Consider the following 13,601-nt stretch of genomic DNA (forward strand, 5'->3'; position numbering starts at 1 on the left):
AAAGAAGTTTGTGTCTCAGTAAAATCCCCACAAAGACGAGGAGTCCACATAGTGACCTCATCATTCTATGAACATAATAAAACTCACTTGTATATAAAGTGACACAGATCTCACGTTCTGTCGACAAGAGATTTTATTTGCAGTTTGACTTTCAGAAGATTTATTCGTGTTCCAACAGAACATCGTCCATGAAATCAAAACGATTCAACATTTATACAAACGACGACACGACACCGGCTGAACCTGGACTTTTAACGCCCGTGATGTCACAGGCTCGTTTCAAGCCTCTCCCTGTAACCACGGCGACGCTACATCTCCGTCATGAGGTCAGACAAATGAGAGGTGAAAGCCAAAGAAAGACAATCAGGGTTTTATTGTTGTTGTTGTATTTAAGTAAATAAAACCTGGAAAAAAATTAAAATCTGACCATCCTGTGACATCGGGAAAGGCGTTATGATCCCGTCGTTTGATGGATAATGGCAGTTTGATGAAGCGAGGTTAAAGAGGACAACACTGAAGATGCGCAGACTTCGTTTAGTCCGATTTAAACCCTTCATCCACTTCAGCTTTAAATTCTGGAACAAAAAAAAAGTGCAACTTTTCTATTTCCTCCTGAAGTTCAGTCTGGTACAGACGTGGGGTTTTGCTCAGTTTGTTTCTAATCTTTGCTCTTGGGGCCGTGTGGGGGCGGAGCGCCCTCTACAGGGGCGGAGCTGGGGACGGAGAGCAGCTGGCCGGCGTGGATGCGCTCGTTGACGCGCAGCTGGCAGCCGTCCTGCAGCATGCGTAGAGCGATCCTGGCTATGTTGCGTGAATCGTCGAGCCCGGAGTGAGGACGGCCTTCGTACTTCAGACCCAACTTCTCCAACATGGTGCTCAGCTTTGTCTGCGCGCGAGGGACCTGCAGGAGGACGGAGCCGTTTACAGAGCCGGACTTCTGACAACTCAAAGCCCTTCTTCATCGATTCAGTTTTTAAAAAAAAATATGACATCTTAATAATGAGACAGAAACAAACCTTGTAGAAGTTTCCGTATAACTTTCTGATGTTTATCCATTTCTTTGCAAAGCTGGGATATTTGAGGCGGCTGATCTGGCACTGGATGTTGAGGAACTTGCTCATGTCCCAGGCGCTAAAATAGAAGAAGGCATGAGGAATGTGGCCTTCAGCTCAGGTTCCACACACACACACACACACACACACACACACACACACACACACACACACACACACACACACACACACACACACACACACACACACACACACACACACACACACACACACACACACACACACACACACACACACACACACACACACACACACACACACACACACACACACACACACACACACACACACCACACACACACACACACACACGAAACAAACGCGTGTCGTTCAAAGTAACATACCCGTCAGTAAGAATGGCGTATTTGTACTTTGTGCCGAGCTCTCTCTCCTTCAGCCAGTCGACGACTCGCTGCAAGACGCCTGGAAACGTGTCGGCTTCGTCCACCATTTTCTGCACAAGATCACGTCTTTTAATTCACAGAAATATCGACTGATTTAAGAGACACTGGAATCAAACTAACCCAAAAACGACCCACCTGTGTTATTCCTGTTAGCTTCACACAGAAGTCTGAAAGCTGCGGGTTCAATTCTGGTCTGACGTATTCCTGAAAAGAATCCACCTTCAAACACAAAAGACACGAGCATGATTAGAAACCCACGACTGTCCCTGCAGATTCAAAAACTGAACATCCTCCCTTCAGCGACTTACTATTTCCAGCGTGTGCGTGTTGATAAGAACCATGGGGAACTCGATGATTTCGTGATGGAAGTCTGCAGGATTGTCCTCTTCACACGTGGCCTCAAAGTCCACCACGCAGATGTAGTCGTAGTAGGTGTCCGTGGGCCCCCCCTCTCCTGCAGACTGCATCAGCTTGTGCTTCTTGTAGTGGCTCTTCAACCTCTTCTTCATCACGTCCTTCACACCTCTTCACACAAAATGTTCATGACACTGTTTAGCTCTCGTTTTAAATCCTGGTGGTAAAAACCGTACGAGCTCAAGATGATGGCACAGATCCCTGACTTTATCACACAAAAACACGTGCAAAGTATCTGTTTAATTATAACAAGGAACTAGTGCAGAGGGAGGAGGGGGACCCAGGGAGAGACAGCAGATACACATCTCTGTATCTGCTGTGTTTCAGTCACGCTCACCTGGTGTCGAGCTGCAGCTCTGCCAGCTTCTTCTTCAACTCGTCCCTCGACATGCGGTTAATTTGTCCATTAGCCAGAGCAATCTCTTTGTACACGGGATGACTGAAGTCACTGATGGACGGAGACGAGGACACCTCAGGAGCCGCTGATTCTTCGTCAGGGACGACCCTGCTGCAAGGCTTCGTCTGAGAAGAAATGACAAAAATTTATAAAATATAAAAGCAGTGAGAGTTGAGTGGAGTCGCTGATTTTGATTTTTTGAAGTTAATATATGTTGAAGAATTTTTGGATTTGCTGCCATATTTATTGTTATTTACTATACCAAAAGTTTTAAAACATTAATTAAATCTTGAAATCAAAATAATCTGACACGTTTTTAACATAAATCACAGACAAAATTACAAATTCTATAAAGAAAAATACCCATTATAAGCGTGACACCTGAATTTGTATATAAGACTTTACATTCAAGTAATTTAAAGTTAAATATCTTATTATTTAATATATTTAAGATCATACCAACCTTTTCATCTTCTCTGGGATCAGACATCTTCACATTCACGTCCTCGGTTTGAATATTTTCTTTGTGCTCATCCATTTAAGAAAAGATATTTAATTCAAACAGAAAAATAAAAAAAAACAACAAACACATTAATGTATGTAAACAAAGCAGCTGGTTAGCTTTTTAGCTAACAATGCTCGGTGACTTCTTCACGCTTGTCAGCTGTGACGACGCAAATAATAAAGCTTAAAACGTTCAGTCCTTATAAAAAAGACAACATTAAACATTAATAATGCATTTTGAAGCGACAGTATAGATGTTTACGAGCCGGTTGTTGCAGCTTATTGGACCCGTTTAGCTCTCCGCAGCAAGATGAAACTTTTCTCTAAAGGTGGACAGTTGTGACAACTTCCGGTTTGCGCCAAAACACGATGGCGCTCACTGCCGCCATCTTGCGGTCAGGAGGAGACATTACATGAACACGATAATGGAAGAAGACACCAGGTGTTTTGGGGGTTTTTTTCCACTCCAAGAAGTTTTCACGTGCTTAGAAAACGGTAAGACATACTCTATTCAGCTATATATTGTTTTATTTCCCTTGTTAACTGTTTTTGAACCAAAACACCGAGAAGCATTTCTTTGGAAAATGAAACTGTTAATCATTTTAATGAATAATGACGTTGAAATGTACGATAACATTTCTCATGTGACTAGTTTACGTAGTTCACACTGTTAAAACCTCTGCAAGGTTAAATGAGAAGTTGTAATTTGGAAGCACTGCTGACAGCTAGGTGGCAGACTTATTCATGCCTTATTCTGTGCCACACATGAGTGTCTATTATTAATTTGATCTAGAAAGTTCTTTACACTAGTTTGTATATGTCCTGCTCAATGATGTGTTTGTTCACCACCTTATTTGCCTCTATGAAGGTTTATTCTCTGAAGGGCCCACTGTCCAACAGAAATGTAGTTTTGCTTATGTAAATTATGTAATCTGAGTTTGAATCTGTACTTCTGAGCTCAATGAACTGTGGTAGAAAGAGTGCAAAGAGCAGCATCAGCAGCAAAGAAACACGGTAAAACATCCTCTGAATAATGAATCTGAGGCCGGCAAAACTGGATTAAAGATTTATGGTCCACAAAGGAGCCCGACCAAGTGGCTGCTATTTGTTCTGTGGCCAAATATATTTTCATCAGTATGCTGTGCTCAGAGAATAAACTCTTAATTAGTTCTGTAGATCAATCAAAAACACCAGACAGTTATTACAATGTGCAGCTGTGAATCCTTCAGGACTTAATGAATCAGATGTTTTACTTAAAGGAGAGATGAGATAATTTACTTAATTACTACAAAACATGTTTTGCTTTTTATTCTGCACCAGCCGCCCCACGCTGTGTAGCTGTCGAGTCTTTCACACCGGTTTCATGTATGAACTCCTCATGAAGCGTGCAGAGCTGTTTGATCCCTGTTACTCTCATCTCTCACAGTCTGTGTGATGGATCATGTATTATAGATGAGATGTCAGGAATAATAAGCAGAAAATGTAGGGCAACCTTAGAAAAAACAAAGATTTATTCTCTCATTTGAAAAAAAAAAAAAAAAAAAGTTATGGAAACCCATAACCAGCAACTAATAATGCACATAGAAGAGACAGAGACGTGAACATATACAATATGGACTTAAGAGACAGCGTAGGAGAGAGGGTTCATGTCTCTCCTGAAAGAGTTTTTTTTTTTGTTATTGTTGCCAATTTGGAAAAAAAAAACACATCAAACATTAATTTTATAGAAACAAAAAGATAGAAAATAATAATTTCAGCATTTTATTAGAAAGGCGAACGTGCCTTTTAAAAAAAAAAAACTCCATATTTGGCTTCTGAAGGGACACAGACAGAAGTCAGACAGTACATGAAATAAGCTGTATTGAAAAAGGCAACAGTCCCCTCATCCTCACAGTGATACGGGGTTAGTCTAGGGAGCATGGAGCTACATTTCCGGTCTATTCTGTTGTGCTGCATTCACGTCACGTGGGAGAAATAGACGCTGAAGGACCCACAGAACCGAGCAGTTTTTAAGTTGTTGGAAATGCACCTGACATTTTTAGCTTACTGACGTCTTTGGAGGTTTTGTGCAAGAACAGACAAACTCACTTCAACCTTCATTACAACAGTCGTCCACTTTTTCGCTTGAAAGTGAGAGAGTGAGATTTGAACCAAAAAAATGGCAGAAATGGTCAAGGTCAAAGGTCAAATCCTTACCACAATGTCTATTTAAAAAAAACATTGAAATCCCCCATTTTGTTATTATTTTTTGTTTGAAATAGTTTTTCAGTAAATTGGCGTTATTGTTATTGTTTGTAAACGTAGCAGCACTGATAATGATGAGCAGGTTTCAACAGGTGGGAATCCTTTCAAGTCAGCACTTTAAAGCATCCCTCTGTTCAGTCTCCACAATCCCACGGGACATGAACGCAGCACGAGAATAAAGGCTTCACACGAGTATTAATTTGTTCACCTCTCTGAAAAGGCAGTTCATGTTGAGCTTTCCTCACAGTTTACATGCCAGCGGCTTCTTCCCAACGCTGCAGTCTTTGGAACTGAGTAAAAATCACATCAACTCACAGACCGAGTTTTTGTTTTCTAAAAAACACAAAACAGATTTTTCAAAAACAAGAAAAACCCAAAGTAATCGACTTGACAGCAGGCAGTTTTTCTCATTTTTTTCCACATTTTTCGGGGATAAAAAAAAACCTTTCAAACGTTCTTGTTTAGAGCTCCCAGAGAGGATTGATATTTCTCTCATGTCTGTATACAGTAAATAAAAAGCAAGAACCAGTTAGCTTAGCTTAGCATAAAGACTGGAAAGAGGAAAGCAGTCAGTCTGTTTCCTCCCAGAGGTGAAGAAATCAGCCTTTCAAATGTGGTTTGACACATTTCTAAATATCACTTTTTGAATAAATGCAATCTCCAAATGTTGAATGATTCATAATATTTTAAAGGACCGTAGATTAAAAAAAAAGAAAAGCTCACAATCTTCAGTGATATTTTCAACCAAAAGCTGAAGGAAAGAGAGAGAGAGCTCTGTCTTAAAGACTCAGATAGGTTGGCCATCAGGTCTCTGTACTGAAAACTTTGCATTTGTGAAATTTCATCAGGATGCCGACAGGAAGTTCGGCGTCAGACAGACTTTTTTAACAGCAAAGATTCTCTTTTAGCGTTACTGTTGAAGTTTAAGTTGTAAATATTAGTCTCTAATTACTTCTTTATATGTTCTAGTTAATATTTAATGTCTACATTTGAGAGCACAGTCTACCAAAGTTAAATTCCTTGTGTGCTAAACATACCTGGCCAATGAAACTGATTCTGAAGTTTAAAAGAAGCAAGATGATAATCTTTATTAAAAACACCACACAGTCCTTCGACATGCAAAGGACAACGTCAGCAAAATGATAAAAGGTACCGCTGTGTCCAACCAGAAGTCCCGAACAGGAGCTTTAACCCTTAAAAGGATAACTCTTCTCTTTTCTGAATAAACACATTTAACAGTTCTTGTACAACGTCGGAGGTTTTTCAAGTTAGACTTTTTACAGATGCAGCCTCTCGTTTCCAGTCTAAATGCTAAGCTAGGCTAATCGTCCCCTGGCTGTAGCTTTAACATGATGATGATAGTATCGATGGATGATGATGGTTTTGTTTGATAATGACGACTTTTCTATGCTGGTTGGAGCTCTTAAGAAATGCCGTCAACGTAGTGATTTGCTTCTGGTCACTTCCTGTCAGCACCTGTGTGTCCAATCACACTTAAAGCTGTTCGTTTGCACTGACTGACTTTGTTTTCTTCTCGACCCTCGCTTGTGTTGAACTCACTCTTTCATGTAAGTCGCTTTGGATAAAAGTGTGTCTGCTAAGTGAATCGTAGAATAGCTTCGAACAAAACATACAGGAAGTCGCTTTACTCGAGATCAAGAAAGCAAATATTTCACCAAAAACAAAAAACAAACGTGAAACTCTTGTGAAGACACACACACACGAACAAGCAGGCGCGTGGACACATGGAGACTCACAGGAAACGGACACATCGACAGTTTTAAAACGACAGCTTCAAAATCTTCCTTTTTTTGAACGAGACACCGACAAGAAAAAAAAAAAAAACATCACGTAAATTCACAACAGCACACAAAGAGTCCAAATCAACCTTCAGGTGGACGTGCGTGTCTTTGTGTCGGGCAGGTTCACGACTCATCTATTGTTTGTTTGTTTCGAGGTGTTGCTATCTCACACACACACACACACACACACTTCCCTTTAAGGACAGGAAATATTCCAGGTTTTTTTCATGCCCACTCCTCTATATTTAGATTTCAGCGTCTGTTGTGTGCAGTCAGAATCCTCCGATGAGTCCAAAAGCCGATAATAACGCAGCCGTGTGATCGATCGCCGCTGCGTTCGCTCTTCGTGGTCTGATACTTTGGACTGCAGTGGTTCTCGTTTAATGGCAGCGTTATGCCATAACAGAGTGATATTTATATATAAAGTTTTGTAGACAGCATGTTGTAGAGGTTTGTTCAGTTGTGATATCAGCGGACGTGTGTGTGTGTGTGTGTGTGTGTTGGTCGGTGGAATCACTGCGGCGGTGCGTTCTGGGAAAAGGCTTTGTGAGATTTGTGTGAACTCCTTTTAGACATGCAGAGCCGTAAATCAGTCACCGTGGGGGCCTAAAGTCATCAGGGGACATCGGCTGGTGTAAGGCTACATGTAAACTCCTCTCCAGTTTTTTTTGTGTCGTCATGACGACGCACCTCGTGGACACCTGGACACCTGGCGTTCGTCTGGTCTCATGAGCGCTCCCGGATCAGTGCGGGAGGACTAAACGCTCCAGGGCGCACTGTAAATGTTCCCAGTTCTTCCACAGCAACGCCAACACGGACACGCCCACGCAGGTGAGCAGCAGGTGGAGGCGGCTACGTAGCAGCGGGGCGGTGAACTTGGCCGCCGTGGAAACGCACACGAGGATCACCGTGACGATGGCCAGCATGATGTTGATGCATTTCCCCAGCAGCACCTTGGCGTCGGTGTTTTCCACCTGAACCGTCTGCTGCTGCTGCTGCTGGAGCTCGAGCTTAGACACACGCGTCTGACACGACTCCAGGACCTCCTGAGAACACACACACACACACACACACACACACACACACACACACACACACACACACACACACACACACACACACACAAAGGCAAACAGATGAGGGAAATAGAAGCCAGAGGCCTGAAGGGAACTGAAACTGGATCAGACAGAAATGGCACCGTTTGTTTCAGAGACGTTTCTCAGCAGATAAGAGTCGCTGAGCAGTTTGAAGGTTTGATGCCTCACAGTATTTTTATCTCTCCGTGGACACAAACACACGTTACCTGGATGTCCCGGGCCCTCTCGTAGGCCTGGTACGCCACTTTTTCCTCGATACTGGCCAGCTCCTGCTTCAGGTTACTGGTCTCATGCTGGTGCAGCTCTGTCAGGTCATTCAACTGATCCTCCAGCCGCTCATACCTGACACACACACACACACACACACACACACACACACACACACACACACACACACACACACACAAACATGAAGAGTAGGTGGAGGCGGAGAGCCAAGCACACAGAGAGAGAGAGAGAGAGAGAGAAACAATGCATAATTGAGAGTGTGTGGGCGAGTTACAGCACAGCAGTTTATCTACTACAGCTAAAAACATTTGCCCCTGGTTGACTAAGCAAACGTCTCGGGGTTTGTGTGTACGCTCTGCGATGTATTTTTAGTTTAGAAAAGCTTTTAATAAAAGGCCCATCGAAAACGGACGACAGCTCTCCAAAGATCAACAGCACACGTACAAACTGATCGGTTTGTGATCGGATCTCTGCAGCCCAAGCATCAATATTTGTAGGTTTTTCACCTACAGCAATATAAACACTTCAACCATCAGTGATATTTCCTTTAGAGGGGCCAAACGTTTGAAGGACTGCGAGGAGCATGAGGAGGTTCAGGAGTTTAAATTCACAAAATAATTTTGTCCATCCACGTTTTTTTTTTCTTTTCTTTTCAGGCAGGGAAGCGCTGGCTGTGTGCTGCACGTCCCTCCTGTCTCCATGACGACAGCCTGTTGACAACGCTCGCTGTATGACCGGCACGGCTACTTTATTTTTTTTTTTACTGCGTGTTTTTTATATTTTACACTTCCTGAAAAGTTGAACGCTTGTTAAGAAGACGCTGGTCGCTCTCTACTCTCTAAAAAACCTCACAGAAGTCGTTTGATTGTTTTTCTCTCATTCAACCTTCGTGGATTCGTTCTCTTTCAAGCTTTTCTATTTGGCTTTTTCCTGATGCACGTTTACCAAATATCCCTTCAGGTAATGGAAGTAAAATCCTGATTCAGTCAAATATCCGCCACTCGACTCTGCAAAGCCCCGTAAAAATAAAACGAGGAGCGACTTATCATGAAGAGTTTTATAAAAGAGCATAAAATCACATGTCAGCGCGAGACGCTCCTCGGGGGATAAAGAGGCGACTGCTCGTGGATGTATTTGGCGGTTAAGCTGCTAACTTCATTGTCCTGTAATATCTTAATGTGTGGTAGTGGTGGGTTGGATTACGCAGGGAGATTTATAATGGAAGCGTCATCTGAAGTGTGCAGAGTGAAGAGCGAGCTGGCGAGCTGCTCTCAGAGCGGCGAGCGCTGCAGGATCACGACCCGACTTTTCTTCTTGCTTTAAAACTAAAGGATGCAGCTTGATCTGCTTATTACACATTCTACTGTCGAGTGTGTGCCGGGCTTTACTGGCTCTGTGTGTGTGTGTGTGTGTGTGTGTGTGTGTGTGTGTGTGTGTGTGTGTGTGTGTGTGTGTGTGTGTGTGTGTGTGTGTGTGTGTGTGTGTGTGTGTGTGTGTGTGTGTGTGTGTGTGTGTGTGTGTGTGTGTGTGTGTGTGTGTGTGTGTGTGTGTGTGTGTGTGTGTGTGTGTGTGTGTGTGTGTCGGGCTAATGGTGGTTAAACGCACGCTGTGACGCTGCACCCACCTGTATCTCTCCTCCTGTATCACCTGGGTGAAGTAGCTGTAGTCCCGTTTGAACTGCGTGCTCAGACTCTCCATGTCCTCGGCCAGCTGCGCCTGCGCCTCCCTGATGTCCCGCACCATGTCCACCACCTCCCCCATCCTCCCGTTGGCCTCCGACCTCCCCGCGCCTCCAGACCCCGCCCCCGAGCCCCCGGCTAAGTTCCCGTTAGAGTCCGCGGACGCCGACGTCCCCGTGGAGCACTCGTCGTCGCTCTGGTACTTTGTCGCCTTAGCCACAGTGGTGGCGCTCCCGCTCAGGCCCCTCCCCCCGCCCTCCGCCTGCAGCCCCGACCCCGCCTCCATGGAGCTCTTCAGGTGGGCGATGTTGTCGGCGCTGCCAAACTTGTTCCGGATGAGGTTCGCGATCTCCCGCGACTTGTTGAAGAAGAAGGGCGGGGAGAGCGACACGCCCGGGCCGATGGTCTTCACCTTGTCGAGAGCCGGGTGTCTCCCCGTGGCGCTCACGTCCTTCAAGCTGCCCTCCTTGCTGTGAGTCCCGGACTCCTTGCTGCCGCCGCCGCCGCCGTCTTTGTGGCTGTGCTTCCCGTTGGTCTCGCTGTCCTTCATGCGGCGGTGGTACTGCTCCAGCTTCCTCTGCAGCCCGGCGATGGTGTGCGCCGACTTCTGGTTCTTCTTTTCAAACACCTGGCGTATTCGAGCCACCTGCTGCTTGTCGGCGTTGTTCACCAGCTTCAGGTACTCGGCCACATTCTGGTCCCGGGCCGTCTGCTCCACCTTCATCTTCTCCGTCACCTACAACCAAGGAGACATTTTTAGCATCTCTCAAACACTGTTGTAACTTTTCAACACGATGGAACAGAGGTCTGACGTTTCAGCCAGCGTGCTGATCGTCTCTTCTGAATCTTGTCGCACCTCAAACTGTCGAGCGTGCTCCTTTTTTCTGCTTAAAAGGTGCCTGTGGAGTTTTTGTGTATTTTCCTCGCCACACTTCTGAACGGCTCGTCATTTTCTTAGCTTGTTAAATGTAAAGTAAACAAAGCGGCTGCTTCGGAAATGTTTTGGGAGAAAGAAAACACAGTCAAGCACAGAGGAAGAGTCAGGATGAGAAACAATCAATGTTTCTTTTTTTTTACCTTTTTTTTCTCCAGTTTACAGAAAAGCTGCAGGAGGGGAATCTTTAACGAGGTCGGTCATGATTCCTGCTTCCTCAGCGAAAAAACGCTGACAGAGAATTAATGAATCGGCCGAAGCAGAAAAAAGTGCTTCGCTCAAACAAAATGACACCACTCTGCGTTTGTTGCTTTAGTTTGTTTGATGCTAACGATACGTTTGAGCGGCACGCATTTTGCTCTCAGGAAGGTTTTCACCGTTTAAGACAAATATGATGATCAATGTTACAGTTTGACCTTTTGTGTGTTCAAACAGGCACGAACTGATCTCGCCTCTGACCTTGAGGATCTTCTGCTGCAGGCTGTCGATGCCCAGCGCTCCCTTGCTGAAATCCAGGCCGACTCCATCGTCCCCGACGCTGTCCACCACGTCCAGGTTGGACTCCGAGCCGCCGCGCCGCATGGGCACCGGGATGGTGAGGATGTTGACATCACAAACGCTGCGCTCGGCCTGTGGACGCAGACAGATTACACCATCAGTAACAGAGCTTGAAATGACGTCTCATTAGCCCGCCATGGCTCTGCAGCTTTTGTTTTCTATAGATGACTCAGGCGATGAATTAATTATCACTATAGTTTAGTGTTTTTGACTAACCGAGTCAGCTGTAAGTGATATGTGGAACAAAAGGAGCGAAACGCTTCCAGTGGAGCTGAAAATGAAAAAGACAGACGTCACCTGATACTCTCATTATTATTTTAAACCTCCGAGAGGGATCACCTGTCACAAACGGGCTCGACTTAGATTAAAGCAGCACCGGAGAGTTTATGAGATTATGTTGAGAGAGAGAGAGAGAGAGAGAGAGAGAGAGAGAGAGAGAGAGAGAGAGAGAGAGAGAGAGAGAGAAGCGCAGCTCTGAAACAGTAACTGCAGGGCCAAAAAGAAACACCTTGAACTCATCACAGCGTGTCGAGAGGAACGGCGCACCAGCAGTGAAGCGACACCTGGGCAGCTGATAGAAGAAGAGTTTATTCCTTCAAAATTAATTCACCTTTTTCCTCTCCTCCTCCTCAGAGAGAGAGAGAGAGAGAGAGAGAGAGAAGCAGTGTGGATCCCAGAGCTGCATGTTCTGAATATCCACTCGCTGCTTTGACAAAAACAGACGATTATGTAAGGCAAACTAAAATATTACTATGTGGTGGCTCTCGTTGCCACGGCAGCAAAGCGCACACAGCCAGGCCAAGCTCTGAAACAACACACACACACACACACACACACACAAACTGCTGACTAACCTTGAAGGCAGGTTTGTGGCTCTGTTATTTCACTCTTTGTCTTGACACACACACACACACACACACACACACACACACTCTTTCACTGTGTCCCTCGGCTTCCTGCAGCGCTCGTCATCCAAAACACAGAATTAGCTCTGAACTACCAAAGATGTGAGCTGGTTTGATTCAGAACGAAGCCTTTCAATGAATGAGTGTCGAATTATAGTTCTTGCTACTCCTGAGTGCAGATGGCTCACACCCTCAGAACATCACACATCCAACCAGACGGACAGAAACGCAGCCAGAAACAAACCTGTGTTAACAGAACAACACTGACATAATCAACATTTAATCACTATTTCATTTTCCTTTTTTCTTTTTTATTTGTACGCTTCAATAACCAGAGATTTAAAAGCAATAAAATATATGATATTCTATTGATCAACAGAATCAAAAGAAACAAAAAAAAATTGGGGAAGTATACAACAAATATTCAGTCGTACTTTTACAGTGTGCAGAAGTAATTACAAACAAGAAATGTAACAGTATTAGATGTGCAGGGCTTCTCTCGTATAAACGCAGGTCTCAGGATTGTATCAGTATTCAGACTCGTCCTGCAGCGCTCTGATCTTGAATGAGACAACGATCGACACCTTTTCATGCAGATCTGAAGGTCAGAGCGGGTCCAGGCGAGTTTTTACAAGAGAATGAACATGAACCCCCGCTGACACACTCACAACACGCTAACGATAATCAAAGTCCTGAGTGCTGCGGCTTGATAAAAGGCTAATCAAGAAAATAATTAGCACTCCATGTCGCCATTTTTCCGTTGCAGCCTGAGTCATTAGAAAGCTTCTGGTGATTTGTGAATGATTACGCTGGAACCCACAGCTGAAATCAATTACAAGTACAGCAGCCTCAACGCTAATCAAACCTGCTCTCACACTCGCAGCCTTTTCGTTTGAGGTGGAGAGTTTGTGAAACACATTTAGTTACCAGATCAGGCTTTTATTTCCCACAAACCAACATGACCTCCGTCCCTCTCGCCCTGCGCGCCACACACAAACGTCCCGGTCGTAGATCAGCTAAGAGTGTATACATGCCTGCAGTCTGCACACGTATCGAACACACACACACCTGGAGAAAAAAAAGTGTGTCTGAGGGTGACGTGCACGCTCAGAGGCAGCATATGTCTGCACGTGCCTGACGTACAGAGCAGCTATCTGTCCTCTGACCCCGCTCTGCACTTAAAGCCATTTAGATTATTATACAGATGGGTGGACACACCGCCCAAAAACACACACACACACACACACACACACAACACAGCAGGTCATGTAACCACCGGGAAACAAAAAGCAGGAACAGTTTATCGCACTGATTGAACTCCGGAGATGTCAGAGTCTGCAGATCGTGTTGTGATAGATCTCC

The 13,601-nt window shown here is 44.6% G+C and overlaps 2 protein-coding genes across 4 annotated transcripts in view; both read right to left on the reverse strand.

The window, feature by feature from the left end:
* Window positions 1–115: 115 nt before the first annotated feature.
* On the reverse strand, window positions 116–3,133 carry eri1 (exoribonuclease 1). Its single transcript, XM_079335254.1, has 7 exons — window positions 2,752–3,133; window positions 2,229–2,413; window positions 1,786–2,002; window positions 1,613–1,696; window positions 1,418–1,527; window positions 1,017–1,131; window positions 116–901 (listed from the first exon to the last, which is right to left on the reverse strand). The coding sequence occupies exons 1-7, from the start codon at window positions 2,824–2,826 to the stop codon at window positions 659–661; spliced, it is 1,029 nt and encodes a 342-aa protein (XP_079191380.1). The 5' UTR covers window positions 2,827–3,133; the 3' UTR covers window positions 116–658.
* A 1,397-nt stretch (window positions 3,134–4,530) lies between these two features.
* Window positions 4,531–13,601, reverse strand: part of LOC306817965 (transmembrane and coiled-coil domain protein 3-like) — a 31,125-nt gene continuing 22,054 nt past the window's right edge. For all 3 annotated transcript variants that reach the window (XM_079335244.1, XM_079335245.1, XM_079335246.1), the window contains exons 2-5: window positions 11,236–11,406; window positions 9,788–10,578; window positions 8,142–8,277; window positions 4,531–7,884 (exon numbers count right to left, since the gene is read on the reverse strand). In XM_079335244.1, coding sequence (XP_079191370.1) covers window positions 7,582–7,884; window positions 8,142–8,277; window positions 9,788–10,578; window positions 11,236–11,406 — 1,401 coding nt within the window. In that variant the 3' untranslated portion in view covers window positions 4,531–7,581. The remainder of the gene's footprint in view (window positions 7,885–8,141; window positions 8,278–9,787; window positions 10,579–11,235; window positions 11,407–13,601) is intronic.

The sequence above is a fragment of the Symphodus melops genome, assembly GCF_947650265.1.
Source record: "Symphodus melops genome assembly, chromosome: 22".
Lineage (NCBI taxonomy): Eukaryota > Metazoa > Chordata > Actinopteri > Labriformes > Labridae > Symphodus > Symphodus melops.

Bases quoted from the DNA above. Each gene is read 5' to 3' on its own strand.
- eri1 (XM_079335254.1), bottom strand. From the start codon at position 2,826: ATGGATGAGCACAAAGAAAATATTCAAACCGAGGACGTGAATGTGAAG. The intron at 2,414-2,751 runs GTTGGTATGATC...ATTTCTTCTCAG, and splicing joins ATCCCAGAGAAGATGAAAAG to ACGAAGCCTTGCAGCAGGGT. The intron at 902-1,016 runs GTTTGTTTCTGT...GTCCTCCTGCAG, and splicing joins TATACGGAAACTTCTACAAG to GTCCCTCGCGCGCAGACAAA.